General features: G+C 40.6%; 1 protein-coding gene across 13 annotated transcripts in view; it reads left to right on the top strand.

The window, feature by feature from the left end:
- Nucleotides 1-20,476, top strand: part of Dsx (doublesex) — a 203,764-nt gene that overhangs the window by 64,518 nt on the left and 118,770 nt on the right. For 4 of the 13 annotated variants that reach the window (XM_012688769.4, XM_038020188.2, NM_001043406.1 and 1 more), the window contains 3 exon segments: nucleotides 11,854-11,997; nucleotides 15,155-15,236; nucleotides 19,443-19,609. In XM_012688769.4, the coding sequence (XP_012544223.1) occupies nucleotides 11,854-11,997; nucleotides 15,155-15,236; nucleotides 19,443-19,509 (293 nt within the window). In that variant the 3' untranslated portion in view covers nucleotides 19,510-19,609. 13 annotated transcript variants of the gene reach the window in all.

Here is a 20,476-nt window from a genome sequence, read left to right as displayed (position 1 = left end):
GTTTAAATTAAACAACCAGTTGTTTTGTCCGCGGCGTTGCCCGTTTCGATATTAGCGAATCGTAAAAGCTCGGTGAGTTGATTAAGCGCTGATGTTTTTTTTTTATTGCTTAGATGGGTGGACGAGCTCACAGCCCACCTGGTGTTAAGTGGTTACTGGAGCCCATAGACATCTAGAACGTAAATGCGCCACCCACCTTGAGATATAAGTTCTAAGATCTCAAGTATAGTTACAACGGCTGCCCCACCCTTCAAACCGAAACGCATTACTGCTTCACGGCAGAAATAGGCAGGGGGTGGTACCTACCCGTGCGGACTCATAAGAGGTCCTACCACCAGTAATAGTGATGTGACTTAATGATGATAGAAGTGAATAAAAAATAAAAACGGTTATTCTGCCTCAATTTAGGATTCCCTGTGTTATAAGTGGCAGAGACTGATAAACATACTTATATACCTTTAAATATATACATATATAGAAGACAACGAGGAAAAATGCCCGTTCATCTGTTTTTTTTTGTTTTCATTTGTTTGCCCGATGTGGAAATCGAACCCACGACCCTTGACGTAACAGTCGGGCGCCCTAACTATTGCACCACCGTGTCAGCAAAAAATAAAAAATACGTATCATTTTTAGTGTAATGTAATGTAAATGCATTAAAGTTGTTTTTTTCATTATTTAGTCGAGTTGCGACATGTAAGTGTACCTAAATCTTGGGAAATTAAGCTCCTACAAATTTTTTTTTAAAGCAGTGACATAAATCTATCTGAATATTTTAATTCTAATATATTTATATTTTGTACGCCTAATAATGTTATAAATATTAGAATAACATTTCAGGAAAAATATATAGTTTATTAAGTAAACATAAAATTTAAAAGGCTAAGGAAATTCAAATGACATTTACGGATGTCATATTTCATAATTATACGGTGGTAGATGATAATCGTCAGTAAAAAATGATTTTAACGACATTAAACAATAGGTAGGTACTTGAACCGTGTGTGTTTTGTTTGTATTACGGGAGATGATAACTGTTGATAGATTTTCAATATATTGTGTTATAGTAGGTATCGCCGACATCTTGTTTGAATTTCATAAAGCGGTATTATATGAAAGTACCTAATATTAACATAAACAAAATCTATATAGGTATATAAAAATAAATTGCTGTTCGTTAGTCTCGCTAAAACTCGAGAACGGCTGTACCGATTTGACTAATTTTGGTCTTGAATTATTTGTGGAAGTCCAGAAGGTTTAAAAGGTAGATAAATATGAAAATGCTCGGAATTAACTAAAAAACAACAATTTTGTTTTTCCTTTGATGTGTTCCCCGTCGGATTCCATTTCTTTGTTTTAAGTTTATTTGATACAAAAGCTTACGTCTTTTATTACTCGATTGAGGCACTACGAAGTCTGCCGGGTTAGCTAGTTTATAATATAAAATATTTTATGGTATAATTAGTTTTTAATAATCTCTGCGTGGAATGATACAGAGACTTCTGTTTTGTGGCCAAAAGACCGAGTGTTTGTCTCCGTTTGTTTCCTTACTTAAACCGTTCGCTTTCGTTCAATATACATACATAATCCGATTACTTAATAACATGCGACCTTAGTCACCCCAAGTTACAACTATTAATAAGTATTTATTAATCCCGATGTAGTAATAACAAATATTATCGATCCTTATTCGTACATCACACGTTTTGTTTTAAAGCAATTGAGACTTCGACTGTAAACAGTAGTATTAGTTTTTTTCCCCTATCTATTCGCTGGTAGTCCAAGGGGCTATTCTAGCTACGCCCAGACGGGTAGGTGAGCTCAGGGGCTCAACCTGAGAGAATTTGCTTGCACTAGCCCTAGCAAAAGCAGTGCTTCGCCGAATATACCACCGGATCGGAATCGCGACTCATTGAGAAGATCCGGCGAGAAACTCAGTGGGCTTAAATGTTAATGCACTCGGGTAACCGCTGCTGATTTTTATAATAAGAAAAATAATTTTGTGATATATTCTTTTTTTTTTACTGCCCACTGTAAGCAGACGATCACACGGCCCACCTGATGGTGAGTGGTTGCCGTCGCCCATGGACTTCAGCAATGCCAGGGGCAGAGCCAAGTCACTGCTTACCGAAATGATACCAATACCAATGTTTCAGAAGTGATACTGTGTGATAAGTCCTAGCGACGCAATTCTTTCACCGGTTCATTAAAACCGAAACACCGTACCTACACAATCTGCAATTACTTATTCAACTTCGAAAGCGTCTAACATTGAATAACACATAACTAAGGTCGTCGTTTCCCCTCCGAACGGCCATTTTAACACGGTCGAGCTGTCCAAAGCCGTAAATCGATTGTTCGCTCAGAGGTGGTTGTAGATTTTAGACACGCCTATTTACTTTGTCTCCGCAAACAAAGGATACTTAATGTTTTACGAGGACTAATAGGTGCCGGAAAATCACATGCGAACTGCGAACTGAATGTTTAGTAAACAATAGCACCGAACACTTGGCACGTTTAAGTAAATATACGATCTAAAATCTCACGGAATATCCGTAGACAACGTATCGCAATTCTAGAAAAATAATAATCGAATAGTCAATTGAAATGAAATAAATAATGTTACATACCTACAAAGTACGTATGTATGTACGCGTACAAAACAGATAACTTGAATTAAAAATACTTTAAACGGCCGTCTGGTGTAGCGGTAAGTGACATGGTCACTACACAAGGGGGTCGCGGGTTCGAATCCCGCCAAGGGAAGATATTTGTATGATAAATATAAATGTCTTTTCCAGGGTTATGGATGTATATTAAATATATGTATGTGTATAATAAAAATCTTACATTTATATCCGTTATCTGGTACCTGTAACACAAGTTCTTTACGAACTTATCACGGGACCAGTAAACGTGGCGTGATTGTTAAAAAAAGAAAACTTATAAAAAAATAATAAATAAAAGAGTTAGGTATCGCAATTACAATTAAATTTGTCCGTCTCTTGAAGCCTGTAAAGTCACTGAAAATAATGAAAATATATTAAAACCTATTTATTTAGATTTTTGCATATTTATTTATGCATCATTTACTTATACTGTATATGTTATCTTAGATATAATGAATTGTACAAACCTATATTTTATTTGAAAAACTTTACCATTTTTTAAAATTATTCTGTCCTTGGTTTTGTCGAAAGAAAACTCTTTCATGAGTTAAGCTCGCTTTAATAGATGCTTTCTTTCTTGTTTAATTATTTGTCAGTTCTTTCAGTGCACAACAAAGCCATTGATATAACTTGCGAATATATTATCTATATATTAATAGGTGAAACAAAAACTTTGTACATACACCTTTTAACGAAAATTGCGCCAACGGAGGAGTATGAAATTTCCCACATTTATAGAGAATATAGAGAAGGAGTGCAGAATACTATTTTTTTTAAATAAGTATGTTATAATAAAGTGTATTAAATCAAGAAAAAACCCCATCACACCCACTACCATCAAACTTTTCTTATTGCTTATAGTCTGTAGGCAAATTGAGAATAGATTAAATATTGTTTGTCTTTAATAATATTTCTTTAAAGTACAGTCTTGGCGAAACCTGTGATTATCGATAATAGAACCATAGAATTTATAATTTTAATTAATTAAAGTCGAATTTCGACTAGTGGTTAGTTTGATTGAAAAGACATGTCACACGGCCTACTGAAAAGCTAGCTACGAAATATCGATAAGCAATTTCACGACTAACATCTTTGCGCACTGCGACGTTCTGTCTGAATTTGGTCGCCCATAACAACAGACAATCTTTTACAAACGATACGAGCTCTTCTCTACAATCGGATTTATTTGATTGTCACCAATTTATGGATGACGGAAAAGCTTTCTAGAATCTTCTACGGATGCGCTACCTGACCCGGTTGATTCTTTGGGGAGCTATTCTTAATTGAATTTAGTTTTATAAAGTCTTTTCATGTGCAGTAACATGGTTATTGATAAGGGATTCGAGGCAACGCATGTTTTGCCTTTTTAATACGCTTTTATTAGCTCCAGACGTATGTATGTTTGTAACGGAATCTTTGAACATGATTTTGACCCCCTTCAAAACGTTGGATTAACTCGAAATTTGGTATACTTATAAAGGACCGATGAAAATTCAAAATAAAAAAAAAAATGAAATATAATAATAATGAAAAAAATGAAATTCTACTAAAAATGAAAAATAAATAATAGTTTAAAAAAACTAACAAAATACTCTTTTATAGAAATACCAACTAAAAAATAGAAAATAAATTTTAATAAATTTGAATTCAAAATAGTGTAAGAAATAATTATTTTATTGTAAAAAAAAGCGTGGGGGCATGGTATCACTAGTTATAAATATTTTATGAACAGATATGAGTAGAAGGGTTAATTTGGTAATATCCTGAAAAGCGCCCTACGCTTTTTTGCAATAAAATCATTTTTTCTTAGACTATTTTTAATACAAATTTATTAAAATTTATTTTATATTTTTTAGTTGGTATTTCTACAAAAGCGTATTTTGTTAGTTTTTTTAAACTATTATTTATTAAGATCTTATACTCAGTCTACAAGCACAGTTTTTGTTGTGCAGTTAAAATTGCACAAAAGTATGAAGCCTACGCGGCGGTTACCGTTATATACTAATATTTCTTATCTCGATGGATGCATCGCTCCGAACTCGACCTTTAGGAATGTTTTATCAGATTCTGCAACTATGTACGAGAAGCTTGCGCTAAAAAGACGGAGAATACTTATATAGACAGAGGGCTTACAAGACAGTCTGACGTTTCGCTTTAAGCCGCAATATTCAGCTTTTTAATAAAAGAAACAACCATTTACAATTATTATTTTTATTTTTTATTTTATTACCGGAGCCCATAGACATCTGAAACGTAAATGCCGCCTCCCACCTTGAGATATACGCGTTACTGCTTCACGGCAGAAATAGGCGGAGTGGTGGTAGGTATCTACCCGTGCGGACTCACAAGAGGACCTACCACCACTTATTACGCAAATTATAATTTTGCGGGCTTTTTATTTTTATTACACGATGTTATTCCTTCACCGTGGAAGTTAATCGTGAACATTTGTTAAGTTCGTATTTAATTACAAAAATTGGCACTTGCCAGCGGGATTCGAACGCCGTTGCATCGCTAAATAGATACGAATGCGCCGGACGTCTTATCCTTTAGGCCACGACGACTTAAAATTTTGTACACGTCTTATTTTAGGTTACTTGTTATAGAGATTAATTGTAGTAGAAACAGAGAATCAAATAAGATCTAGAGTGATAGAAGCACCATTTGAACATTGAAAAAAACTTCAGAGGTGTCAAGGGACACCCGGATGGAACGAAGTTCCTTTCGATTAATTAGTGAAGGAATTGTAATTTTTTTTTTAAGTTATAATAATAAATTACGGCATTATGAAGAAGAAAAAAACAATACTATGAACTAAATTACTATTGTTGAAACGCTATCTCGAGAAACTGTACTCATTACGCGGACCAATCGGATACGAGCAATGTCACGCGATAAGCGCCTACACGTTGATTGGTCAGAATGACGGATCTAAAAAGTGTCGTGACAACTTTTCGTAAGAATTTTTTCCGTCTAGCCCCCTTTCACAACGCGCGATAAGGAACTTCGTTCCAAAAATCGTTTTGGAATAACATCAAAACTATCACACCCGAGTATTTGATATTTCGCTACCGGGCTGTTCGACAAAAGCTCTGGAGTTTATAGCGAAACGTGATAAAGTATCAACATTATTTCATGCTAACTGTCCTGGCACGTACTATGAGGAAGTCAGAGGCACGTGGTGACAGAACTTCGGCAATTACCACTTTACTGTATATACATTAGAATTTATTGTTTAATGGACTGAGTATGTGTACGTGGGTTAGATTGTTCCAGCGAAAATGAAGACGGTGAGCTTGTTATAAATTTCTCGAGACAAATTTAAACAAGAGTATGCCCCGCGAAGCTCTGTGTCTTAAAAACACACATTATTTCTCACATATGTCATGTATTTGTGTTTGTAAGAATCACTAAAAAAATCTTAAGTACATGTTTGAAATTGATTGAAATTCTTAGTTATTTTTAGGAATACATAGGTATACCTATACCTGCCCTATAAGAGTCATAGATGCTATATTCTCAAATAAATTAATTCAACAATCCATGACGCACATTTTATATAGGTATAAACGATAGCTACATACAAAGAAACGACTGAGAAATTAATTTTACTCCTCCAATTATTATATAGCAATACAATTATAGAGTATTCGTATCCGGCTACGTTTAGGGTATTTATTATCTTAATTAAAGGTATGGTCAAAAATGTTTGCCAAACTCCTTTCTTTGATAATACTCAATGCTGAGGGTCGTGGCCTCCTTTAATAACTACCGTACTAGTCACACTCGACAAAGAGTTCGACGTGCAACCTAACCTAAGCATCAGCCCGTTGAGTTTCTCGCCGGATCTTCTCAGCGGGTCGCGATTCCGGTCCGGTAGTAGATTAATTTTCGAAGCAGCTACTCATGAGTTGTTAGATTTCCTTTAGAGGCGCCCGGGTAGCTGTTAGCTAATCCCGCCCCTCTTGGCTGAGCCTTTGCTCACTCACCTGTACCGGTGAAACTGGAAAGGCCTCCGGGCCAATCAGTAATCCAACAATCATTTAAAAAAACCTTTAATAACTTTGTCCTGGATTATTTTTGCGCCAGTATCTATATATTAAGACGTGAAACAAAAAAAAACTTTGTACCCCTTTTTACGAAATTGCGCGGACGCACTTATCAAATTTCCCACACTTATGTGTGGGAAATTTCACATTCCTCCGTATATTCTATATAAAGAGAATATAGAGAAGGAGTGCAGAATGTTAATATTTTTTTAATTATCTATAAAAAATACATTAAATAAAAAATAAAAACATGACACACACACGCATGCATTTTTTTTTTTTTTTTTTTTTTTGGTCAGGAGGAAATCGCCGGACTTCCGCCCTTTTCTGGGGATACTGGGCGGGGTATGTCAGAGTCGAACTGACTAAAACCTCCTGTCGCTCAACAACCAACGTCCAAACCTCGCATGAGACAGAACTCATGAAAAGGCAAAGGGGGGAAAGTGAAGTGTTTAGTGCGGAGCACATCTCTCCCATCACCCTCCCCCTCGGGACGCCGGACTGGCGGTCGTCGGCGCCACGACCACCAGCCCTCTCGGTCGGCAGACTGTCCGAAGCCCGCCTAGATGGCGCCGGTTAGAGTGGGTTACCCTACGGAATACCCCGCTGGGCCAGAACCAGCATGGGTCGAGGATAGCCGGCCTTCCATCACCCGGATGCTCTTGCGTAAAACGCGTGCAGAGCAGCTTGCACGTCGTCTTCTTAGGCCCCCCTCGCCGGTCCCCAGACCGACATGTGAGGGGGACCCGAAACACTTAGAGGGCCAGGGCTTGGGCGAGATCCGCCTCCCTGGCCCCCGCTCGACGGCGGCGGGATTGTGCGTCTCTCACGCGCCCCGCCGCCTCCTTCTGCGAGATGGTGCACTCGCAGAAGTCGAGCATCGCCTTCCACGACTCGTCGTCGCCGAGCATCGATGCCACAACACTCGGCAACGACAAGTCGGTTCCTATTTTTGCGACGAGGACACGGCGCCACCCCTCCCATGCGGGGCAGGCGACGAGCGTATGCTCTGCCGTGTCCAAGTCGCAACCACAATGGTGGCACTCTGCCGTCGGCTCGGCTCCGATCCGGTGCAGGAACTCACCGAAACAACCATGCCCAGTGAGCACCTGCGTGAGCCGGAAAGTGAGGCGTCCTCTGTCACGATTCACCCAATCCACAAGGACCGGGCGAATCGCCTCGACGGTCCTACGACCAGCCGAAGGATCGGCCAGCCGTCTGGACCATGACTCCAGCACGGACCGCCGAGATTGGCCCCTCCGCGCTCTGACCACACTGGGGCTGGGACGCGCCACGCCCCGGGCACGAAGGTCAGCCCGCCACTTATAGTCAGCGGCGAGCGCCTCCGCTTCCAGAACCCAAGGCGGCGTCCCAGCCAGTACACACGCCGCCTCAAAGGAGATGGTGCGATAACCACGGATGACCCTGACCGCGATGGTGCGTTGCGGCCGTTGCAGCAGCTTCGCCACCCCCACGGCCAGGGACTGGCCCCACACGGGCGCCCCGTATAGGGCCATTGATCGCACCACCCCCGTATAGAGACGGCGCGTCACCTGGTCAGGCCCCCCGACGTTGGGCAGAAGCCGGCTTAACGCGCCGGCCACCCCCAACAAACGAGGGACCAGGTTCTGAAAGTGAGCACGGAAGGTCCAACGACTGTCCAGAATGAGGCCGAGGTACTTCAACTGCACCCCGACCCCGATATGGACGCCTCCAACCACGATATGGGCATCGACAGGTGGCACTCTCCGGGGCCTGTGGAACCACATGGCCTCGGATTTACTGAGCGCCACGTCGAGGCCCAATCTCCTAATTTTGCCGACGACATGCGCCACCCCAGCCGTAGCAAGACGGGCAGACTCAGCAAAACTCCCCCCCCGGGCCACGACCAACGTGTCGTCTGCGTAACAGATAACGCTCAGGCCCGGGAGGAGGGCACCTCTCAGCACCCAGTCATACCCGATATTCCACAAAAGGGGGCCGAGCACCGACCCCTGTGGAACACCGCGCACGACCGGGAACCGGTGCAGGATCCCACCGTGTCCGGTACACGTGACCGATCTGTCCTCTAAGTAGGAACCCACCAGCCGGCGAAGGTAGGGGGGCACTCTATGTCGTTCCAGCGCCCCCCCTATCACGGACCAGGGCAGGGTGTTAAACGCATTGGCGATATCGAGCGACACCGCCAAAGCCACCCCACCCCTGGAGACGGCCTCCTCCGAGAGGGCCCGCACGCGAAGGATCGCGTCTACCGTTGAGCGGCCCTCTCGGAAGCCATACTGCTCCGCCGACAGATCGGGTCCCACCCCGACTAGATGCTGGATGATGCGGGCTGCCAGAATGCGTTCCAGCAGCTTGCCCACCTCATCCAGCAACACGATGGGACGGTACCCGGCGGCAGTATCCGCCGGGCGCCCCTCCTTTCTCAACAGCACGAGTCTGCCCGTCCTCCACGATGAAGGAAACCGTCCCGACTCGAGGCAGGAGTTGTAAAGTCTCAAGAGTCGGTCCCCTAGGGCACCAAGAGCCAAGGCCCAAACCCGGCCATGGACACCATCCGGGCCGGGTGCAGTGTCCTTCGCGCACATTTTGCGAACGGCCACACGGAGCTCCGCCCCCGTTATACGGGGCACCTCAGCAGGGGCTTCGCCGTCGTAGTCCGGCGGCGCGTCCATAGCGGGAGCGACAAATCCCTCCCGCTCCTGCGGGAACAGCGCCGAGACGATGTCCCGCAGCTGCTGAGGCTGGAGACGCTCCGTGATCGGGGGGGCCCATGGGCGCATTTTATTGCGCACCATATGATAGGGCCGCCCCCACGGATCCTCATCCAGCGTCTCCAAGAGACCCTCCATGTGTTGGTTCTTGGCTCTTCTGATGGCCAGCTGCAATGCCCTCTGCGCGACGCGAAATGCGCCGTGCAGCCGGGCCTCTGCTGCCGCGAACGCAACCGGATCGTTGCGCCGCGGCAGGCGGCGGCGGCGATGTCTGGCGCACTCGCGCCTCGCCCGAACGCACTCCACGCGGAGTTGCGCAATTTCGGGCGACCACCAGTACGCCTGGCGATTAGGAAGTCGAGGGCCGATCCGGGGCATCGACGCATCACAAATGCGACGCATCGTGTCCCGGAACCACCCCGCCTCGCTCTCGACCTCGACCGGGTGTGGACGCATGGGCGCCCACGCCGCCACTATAGAGGCTTCCATCAGGAGCTCCTTATTCAGGCGCTTCAGTGCCCACTTGGGGAATGACCGAGACGCACTACGGGGGTGGTCCCCGTGGACGTCTGCGACTGTGGAGCGGGCGGAGAGATCAAACCGAATATATCGGTGATCTGACAGCGTCTCCGCCCCCTCCAAAACCTTCCAGTCGCAGATACGGCGCGCGATGGCTGGACTCGCGAACGTAACGTCCACAATAGACTCGCCCTGCCACCGCACGCACGTCGCAACCGAACCTCTATTCAACAAACAGAGGCCGGCCGCGTTCGCCCACCTCTCCAGTAGCCTACCACGAGCGTCCGAGCGGGGGGAGCCCCATGCGACAGACTTCGCGTTGAGATCCCCCGCGAGAATCACTGGACGGGGAGCGAGGCGGCGAGCAATCGCCCCGATCCCGCCCAGGAAATGCCCGAACTCGACAGTAGGCCTGTTCGGAGAGAAGTACGCCCCGATCACGACGGTCCCTTCCAACTGCACCGCGACGAACCCTTGGCCCCTGGTCACCATCGCCAGGGGGGGGATCGCCGCGTCTCTTCTTATGGCTATGGCCGCCAGGCCGCCATCGTCCCCGAACCAGCAATCATTTGCCGGGGGAACGAAATATGGCTCGGCGACCACAGCCACATCTATAGACCACTCCGCCATACTCTGAGACAGCATGTCCTGAGCTCTGGCGGAGTGGTTCAGGTTTCCTTGGAGGAAGCGATAGGTGCGGTCCATTACTGTTGGACCACATCCATCGCTCCCTCCCCTTCACCGCTGCCCCCACCCTCCGGCACCGGCGCCGCAGCGGGGATTACAGCGTTGGCCAGTGCTCCTCTGGCCAACTTTCTCTTCTGCCGGCGCTTTGACTTCCGGTGCCGGTTGCGTTCGGTGTTATCACCGGACGGGAGGCACGCCTTTCCTCCCGCTCGGTGGTTAGCCCCGCGCCCGGCCGCAGCGCACAAAGCGCAGTGCGGGGCGGCCGCGCAGGACGCCGCTTTATGGCCCGGCTGGCCGCAGCGGAAACACAGACCGCTGCGGTCAACCGAGCTAGTGCACCTGGCGAGACCGTGTCCGGTGCTAAAGCACCGGAGGCATCGCCAGGCGCGTGGTTCAAGCAGGCGCACATGGGCCGCCATCCAGCCCACGCGCAGCCTGCCTGGATTCCCCGACGGTCCCCCGGGCGGAGGAGCAGCCAGGGAGGCAGCCGTCTCCAACGGGCAACGCACCCACACTGAGCTGGCCCCGGTATAACCACGGCGCAGCTCACCCACGGTCACATTCTCCGGTGCACAGTTGCCCTGGGTAGCGACGGCTGCTCTCACCTCATCCCTGGTGGTGCAGTCGTCCAGGCCGGTCACTCTTAATTCCGCCATTTTTACCGGCCTGTGCACCCGCACCTCCTCCTCAGGCAAGACCATACGGAGCTTCGCCGCCAGACGCTCCGCGATGCCGGGACTATCGGCACCGGGACATTCTAACAGCTTGGCCCCATTGGCCGTCTGCCTGCTGCGGAGGCCTTCCTCCGCCCCAATCTCGTCCAGGTTGATTGCTTCACGCGCCCGGGCCATCACATTATTATATGTCATGCCCTTGGCCTCAGCGGCAGGCAGTAAAGTTATAACCACTGCCGCTGATCGCGGCGCCCGCGGCGACTTCTTCCCTTTACGCATGCATACTATTTGTTTATTGTCAAACTTTTCTTATTGCATAAAGACTGTCGTCAAATTGAGAACAGAATAATTATGGTTTGTTTTTATTAATATTTGTGTAAAGTGTAGTCTTGGCGAAATCTGTGATTATAGAAGTATAATAATGTCTTTTACAATAAAATCATAGCAGTGTACAAACTTATTATTTCAATTAATTATAGACGAATTCCGACTACCGGAGGACCAGTAGTTGTAATTAAAATGTATTAATTTATTGTTACAGCCGTCCCCTCGGAGACGCTTGTGGAGAACTGTCACAGACTCCTCGAGAAGTTCCATTACTCGTGGGAGATGATGCCGCTTGTGCTCGTCATCATGAACTACGCCCGCAGCGACTTGGATGAGGCTTCAAGGAAAATCTACGAAGGTACCGAATGTGTAAATACGAGTGTAGCGTTGATTAGAAAACGGACATTGTTCGTGAGTTTATTTCTCTAGTACTTAACGCGTTTTTATAATGCACCAATACATGTAACATTTAATAAAACTTATTTTTGCTATATATAAAAAAGAATTGCTGTCCGTTAGTCTCGCCAAAACTCGAAAACGGCTGGACCGATTTGGCTAATTTTGGTCTTGAATTATTTGCGGAAGTCCAGAGAAGGTTTAAAAGGTAGATAAATATGAAAATGCTCGGAATTAAATGAGAATAACAATTTTGTTTTCTTTTGATGTGTCCCCCGTCAGGCGGATTCCTTTTGTTTCTTTTAAGTTTATTTTGTACAAAAGTTATTTAACGATTGAGGCACTACGAAGTCTGCCGGGTCAACTAGTTTGCTATAAATTTATGACCACTATTTTGAACATTTTGTTTACAAATTGTCAAATGTAAATTTTTCTATATACATATTTTGATTACGTGAAATAATTAGTTTATCTTGTTCGAAACGAAAATACAGAAAGTCTGAGCAGAAAAAATTGATTAATTGCCTATTTTTTTTAATACTGTTATTTGGTTATAATTCGTTCGAAAAAGAAGAAAATTATGAATTTTATTAGTTCTTATGCACGATGATGTCCGTTTTCTACGTTATTGTAGTTTGTGCTGAGCAAGCGCTTGCGATGTGTATTCACTATTCCACAATTTTCTATTAGACAAGTGGCAACAAGCAGAAATGTCACCTACAATGAAGTAAATAAAAAACTAATTTGTCATTGTACAGTATGTAGTATGTCGTCGAAGCTATTAGCGTTAAATGTCGGATTACTAGTGCGTCACGGGGTGCGACATGTTTGGCGTTACGTTTTTTTTAAAATCAGTTTGTCTTAGTATCCTAGATACAAATGAATGTGATAGCGAAAGTTTCAAACCGCGCGTCCGTCTGTTACAAACACCAATAAGTATGATAGATATTAAGTTGAGTTTTATAACGTCAAAGAATAACATTATTGTTATTGCAATGAAATATGCTTAGTTTTTCTCGACTCTACCACGTTCTTTAAGCCCGCGATGAGTTCGCGGTTATTGTATTTGTTTTTCTACATGAACAGTACCAGTCAGTTTCACACTAGTATTAAAAAAGTAGAAATGTTTCTCGTCCAATTGTATATGACGTGTCAATGAAATGTTAGGAATAGAAAATTGTGGAAAAGTTTACATGTTCCCTATATAGCATAATTGCAAAGCGATAGTTTGAACAAAAATATATTGAACGCTATTTAGTTTGTACTTACACAATTGAAGTCATTCGTTACTAAATTAAAGAATACAACTGAAGTATTGTATGAATAAAAACAGCGTCTTAGTTGATTTTCCTGATTAAATCAATCTGACATTACAAAAAAACTTCAGAGGTGTCAAGGGACACCCGGATGGAACGAAGTTCCTTTCGATTAATTAGTGAAGGAATTGTAATTTTTTTTTTAAGTTATAATAATAAATTACGGCATTATGAAGAAGAAAAAAACAATACTATGAACTAAATTACTATTGTTGAAACGCTATCTCGAAAAACTGTACTCATTACGCGGACCAATCGGATACGAGCAATGTCACGCGATAAGCGCCTACACGTTGATTGGTCAGAATGACGGATCTAAAAAGTGTCGTGACAACTTTTCGTAAGAATTTTTTCCGTCTAGCCCCCTTTCACAACGCGCGATAAGGAACTTCGTTCCAATAAAACAAAATCACCTGAGCTCGCATATCTTTACACTTGACAATTGTTCCAGGAGTTTTTTCAGCTCATCGAATTTGCAAAGGAAATATTTTTGTATTAGAAATATTTCTGAAATGTTCCCACTATCGGAATCAGTACTCTATCAGCATAAACTAGTAAAAACTAAACAACGGTCAATATATTAATCATATAGAATTTGTTTGGATTTTTTTACAGTGTTAAAAATAATTTATATATGACAGATCAGTCCGAATTTAAATAGACCTTAGTGTTTAATCAAACTTTGTCAATCAGCTGTTGAGCGTTCTAGTTTCATTTATTATCCATTACTAAAAGGATGTTAAATAAAAATAAAAAAATGTTACATAAATCCTGCGTGGATTCAATGATACCGAAATTCTTTCACTGAAGATTTTTCCGGAATGGCATCTATTCCAATTAAAATCCAATTATAACATTCAGTACTCTCATATTGTCTGATTGTTTGAAGAGTGTAGGTAGTCAATTAAAGTACATAATTATGCTTGTGCCATATTCGTTTCTCAAAAAATCAGTAGTTACTCTAAAAGACAACTAAATTGGGCCTTTAAATTACTTCATTTATCGAGCCGAATGCTCATTTGTGTGCGAACATATAAAAAAAAATACAAGTTCAATGACCTCTTTAAATTGTTATCTCTAAATTCACAAAGATTATTGATGAATTCGATTTGCGAGAATATTTTATCTCTATTTTTTTTATAGAATGTAATAATTTACATGAAGCTTTCGATCATGAGAATATAATAGTTCTGTGTTGTAAAGCATTTGGTTGTGCATATAGATCTCCATAGCGAAATAACAACTTATCTAAAGCGGACTACACGCTCCTCTGTTGGTCTTTCTTGGCATTGTCTTCTTCTCATTGGTCTCTCTGGCCAGCAAGACATTTGAAACACTGTAAAAAAATTCATTGAAAAAAAAGAACACTGTAATGAAAATATTCTGAATGCTTAATCTGGTATTTCAGGGATTAAACTGATTGTGATGAAAAGTGATTAAACTATTTTCTTTAAGTACCAAATTAACCGAACAGGTTTGGGTCTTTCCTTTCAGTAACAAACAAAATCTATCGAAGGTAAGAAATAAACAACAGGATATTTTCTTTTACTAAAAATCAATAAGGAGACTGCACTATTTCAATGTTCAACTTCCTTTATCGAATGCATGAAAAATTTAATTGTCTAAAAATCTAAATTACTAATTAACGCAAAGGAACCTTTGCCTAAAAAAAAAAATAAGCTATTAAACGAATGCCTAAAATACGTAACAGTGTTGCCAGTTGTAAAAATTGCGAATCCGAGAAGTGCAGTTTCCTGAAATGCCCAGCGATACGAATTTCCTATGTTAGAGTCTTGTCCGCAGGGAAGATGATCGTCGACGAGTACGCGAGGAAGCACAACTTGAACGTGTTCGACGGACTAGAACTAAGGAACTCGACACGCCAGTACGGACTTTAATAGTAATAATAGTTTTTCCAAAACAACACACGCGACAGATACATGCATCACATCGAGACTAACATAATTAATCAGTAACGCTGCAGACTGACACACAGATGATTTCTTGTTAAATTCATGTTGTACAAACAAAGTTTTCCTTCATCAGCATAAATTACGTGTTTCCAAGAAATTCAATGAAAAATTCGTGTTTTTTTTTAAATTTGCACTCTGTCTAAAATTCCTATAGTAAGAAGTCAAGCTAAAATTATGCAATATAGACACGTCGTACGTACATTCAAGGCTCAAATGCTCTAAATTGTCAGCAGTTAAAATCACAATTCAACATTTCATTGTTAATTATCCGTTGCTACAATTATTACACAAATAAATAACATGATTTCTCGATATACTTTTGCTAGTCGTCAAGGATTTTTAGTGAATTTAAACAAGAAGTCATCTTTCGACATCGTACATACTAAACACACACAACAGGTACATGACACAAATACAGTTAAGGCCAACGCATATACACACTTGAGACAGAACAGACTTTATTAAGCAGTAGATGTAGCCTTCAGAACAGTCTATGCCTATACTACGAATACAGCAACTATTATTACCCGATTTTGTAGTCCAAATGAAACACGGTCACACTTCGCTGCGCCATTTCTCTTCTACCTTTTCTTCCCCTTATCCCACTAGGTGGGGTCGGCACAGCTAATTTTTCTCTTCCATTCTCTTCTATCAGCCATCAGCTAAAGACTCACTCCACTCTCTCTCATATCACACACTCCATCCATGTCTTCTTCGGTCGACCTCTTCTCCCTCTACCTTTCTTATTCTATGAAAAACATCACGTGTAATAGTGAAGCGCCAAATATCGCACGTTGATCGATTCTGATATCAACATTCTCCTGCCTTTCTCCCAGTCACCAGGGGTCAGCGCAACATGTTTTCTCCTTCCATACTTTATCAAATAGAATTTCTTCGCTCAATCCTTTTTAACCCATACCGTCTTTCACGCAATCCATCCATTCTTTTCTTAAGTCTACCTCTTCCTCTAATCATGTAGGTTTTATCAAAATTCCTCCAGCAGTTTGTACGTGAAATAGTACAGTAACAATTATATAATATATACTTATTATATAATTACATAATATCAGTGGAATCCAAACTTTAAGTCATCTATGATGATAAAATACCATTTTTACATACATTGATCCTCGTAAAACTGGAAGGCACTTGTTCAAGTAATAGAAAACGACAACATTAAAAAAAAGTAATTACAAATAATATCTTTAATTAAAACGATCTGAAAGGTGAAATCTTTTTGTGTAAAAAATGTTGTGCTACTACTTAAGTACGAATCGTTAATTAAGAAATTGAAATAAATTTGGCGCACACAATTTTATTAACATTTGTCCTTATGTTTCATTAATATTGTTTTGAATGCTGCATCTACAATGATCACATACCATAATTTAACACTATAACCAAAAAAAAACTAACAGAATATATTTAAATACTGATTTGACAAAACTCAGATTAATAGAACCAGTTTTTTCCCTACCTATTCACTGGTAGCCTAAGGGGCTATCTCAGCTTCTCGCGGATGGAATCAACCCGTATCACTTCCCAATTTACACTTAGACTTTCATTATGTCACACCATACGCATTACAATTGATGTTTCAAATTTGCATTTATTATGAATTTATTGAATATTTAAAACACTAATTCAAGATGCTTTCACGTTGCGGTGTGAAAGAAGCTTCGTTGCAGTCTGAAAGTCTGTTTCATGTGACAGCATTCTATGACAACAAATTCTTTATTCAATAATGAGAAAAATCAACTGTATTGTCTAGACCGAAAAGTCCATTTTCCATCTCTCCATTTCATCTCCTTTCTATAAGAAAAACAATCTATAGGGCATACAGAATCGACATTGCATTAACATTAAAATAACGGAATGGCGTTTGAGGCGAGCTTTGAATAAAATGATGGTAATTTTCTTATAAAAATTCGTTTCGCTCTTTTGGAGGGTTAATTTGTATCTATTATTTTCAAATTTCATTCCTCTTCTAATATTCTTTTCACTTCTTCTAACGCATCAAGTGATCGCCCGTAAAAATCTGTAGTACAAAATCAAAGTCAAAATATATAGTACATATATGTATTTATATTCCAAAAATATTATCCTCCTGAGGCAATCTAGTACAAACGTTAAAAGAATAATGACCTTAAAAATTACTTTAGAAATATTTAATATAAAAATATTATATAACTAGCGACCCGCCCTCGCTTCGCTTCGGAAACTGTAATTTATTATTGATTTCTCCACTATTTAATGGATGTTATTATACATATAAACCTTCCTCTTCAATCACTCTATCTATTAAAAAAAACCGCATCAAAATCCGTTGCCTAGTTTTAAAGATTTAAGCATACATAGGGATATAGGGACAGAGAAAGAGACTTTGTTTTATACTATGTAGTGACTAACAACATTAAACATTACACACAAATCATGTAACTCTTCAAACACACAGAGCATTTATAGTTTGGCTCAACTATTAATTTAACATACTGGGGGATGCGTATCTAAACATACCTTACTCTATATACTACTACGACTTACTAACTATAAAACTGAACTTGAAAAATATTGTTATGAACGAACTTATTTGTAATTCGATAATCACTTACAAGCCTCTACTGCCATTGACAGCAATAGAAAATCCTTGTTATAAATCTAAAATCCAGTAACTGACCTTCTTGACTAATCATAAAATGTAAGAGATAAACCCTCCTTTATTTTCTTTAGCGTTAAAAATTAATTCACAAAAAAAAATCGACAAAATTAATCCGACGATATTAATAAAATGGCACAGCCAATTATAGTTGCGATATCTAAAGGAAGGCATTTATGTCCACTCAATTTAAGTACTACGTACATTGCAAATAAACAGGGCAAGCAGGTTTAAAAAGAAACTATTGTTATAAAAGTTTGCTTGTTAGTTTTGCTTACATTACTAATTTGCTTAGTCCTTTATTAAGCCTATTCCAACTTTAGGTTCAAGCTACCGGTAATATATAATTAATTTTTTTTTTAATTATCAACTGAAATAATTACGAAATACACGGATGCAAGTATTGTTACAAAATGAATTAGTACGTTTTATATTAAAGCCTGCTACGACGTGTTATTAATTATTACTTGTCAAACAATTAATAATAGACGCCATTGTTATCGCGGGCCGTGAAATGAGCGAGTGGCTGCTTCGCAATCTAGCATTGCTTAAAATTGGTAGAACTTTTGCAATGGAAATTAAATGGGGAAATTGAGTGAAAACAAAAGACAAAAAAAAAACGCTTCTTTTGTGTATGTATATATTCTCATTGATGTGTACGGGCTCCGGAAACCACTTAACACCAGATGGGCGGTGAGTTAAAAAGTAATTACAAATAACATCTTTAACTAACACAATCGAAAATAACATCTGTAACTAAAACTACTGTTACTTAGTATCATCTCATATTATCTCACAACAGTTTCATAATGGTACCAAAATTAACGTATGTACTTATTTCAAGATTAACATCTGTCTATTATATTTAAAAGTACCAAATACTTAAACTAATACTTATTTGAAGTAATATAAATTAAGACATTAACACATTAAGAATCGCTTGCTTCGTGGCCTGATCCACTTACCTCCATTCTTCCGCTTGTTAGTCACTATAAGCGGTTATCGATCTGTCCGCTGTAAGCAAACTAGCTGTTTCAATGGTTATATACTCAACAACAATTGTAACGGAACACTTATATCTTGAAGTCTAATTTCCCACAAAACTAATTTTTGTATTGCGTCTTATGTTGACATGGTAAATAATGCAAAAAAAAATAAGCTTCGTTCGGCGATTATTTAATTCTATATATTTTTCAAATTCAGTTTCTATTCCACTAACAATGTACACTACACGTACACATACACACAACAAAATAGTGAATCGATAAATTAGTGGTCGAATAATCGGAATGGTTCGCATCACACTACTAACCAGTCGTGATTTCCACTTTACAGTGACCGGACGAAGGTGGAGAAATTCGAAATTTAAATATAAAAGTGACAATTCGAATTTCCACGCGCGCGCTCTAGTGATGTGCCAGTGTGTGAATATCAATATTATTTTTTATTTTCTTTTTTGTAGGAAAATGCTGGAAATTAATAATATAAGTGGTGTACTGTCTTCGTCAATGAAGTTATTTTGCGAATGATACTTAGTTTTACAAGTGCCGTGGTGTGTGTTGACACTTGCTGTGCGATGCTGTGCGAATTTCAACGGAAATATTTGTTGTCGTAACATTGGATCTATGGGTAAGTTTAGTATAATAACTTTACTCTGTTCACATTAGTGAAACATACATTTGTAAAATTTGTGTTTTACTAATGTGAAATTTATTTTTGGAAATTCACGTTAACACTATTGAATAAAAAAAAATCGATAATGTAATTTAAAAAAAATACAAAAATATAGTTTTCGCTTATTGTTAGAAAGAAAATTTTACATACGCCATTTTGAATAATTCCTTCCGGGTACATTGGTAAATTCAATCGTGTTAGTAGTGTGTTTCAATCTTTACTTCTGAACCGTTTGTGCTTTTATCGATTCATTTTATGTTAGAGTCTAAACATACCATAAAATGCTGCTTTATGAAATAAGACAATTTGCGATGCGATGGTCGTTATAAGTTTTAGTGGCCCGTAGAGAATGTTCACGATGACTGGGGCCCGTTTGTTATTACTATATTTTATAATAGGAGCTAACCTGTAATATCGTGTAGAATGTGTATCTGTTCAGCTCAATATTATCTCGTGCTTAGTGTCCGAACGAAGATCGTTAATGTTTTACAATTTTCCATTTCTTCTGTGAACGAGTAGTGATTGAGTTTTTTTTATTTTTTTTATTTTTTCATAGAAATACATCATACATTAAGTTTGGTGAAATGTCATATTTTTCATAACTTACAGCCGGCGCGTACTTGACTTAGAGAGGAAAACGCGTATTTAACTATTTCTATATATGTCTCACCACCGGAATACCTCCCGAGGCAAGATTTAGGACACATTATCTTAATAATTATTAATTAATCTTGCGGACGGTTAGCGTGGTATGTGATGCGTAGAGAGAAGATGCATGTGACTAGGAGATGTATGGAAATGGTAGTGCAAGGTAGAGGGGGA

Source organism: Bombyx mori, chromosome 25 (assembly GCF_030269925.1).
Source record: "Bombyx mori chromosome 25, ASM3026992v2".
Classification (NCBI taxonomy): domain Eukaryota; kingdom Metazoa; phylum Arthropoda; class Insecta; order Lepidoptera; family Bombycidae; genus Bombyx; species Bombyx mori.
The sequence above is the reverse complement of the archived record's forward strand: the minus strand, read 5'-3'. Positions and strand labels throughout refer to the sequence as shown.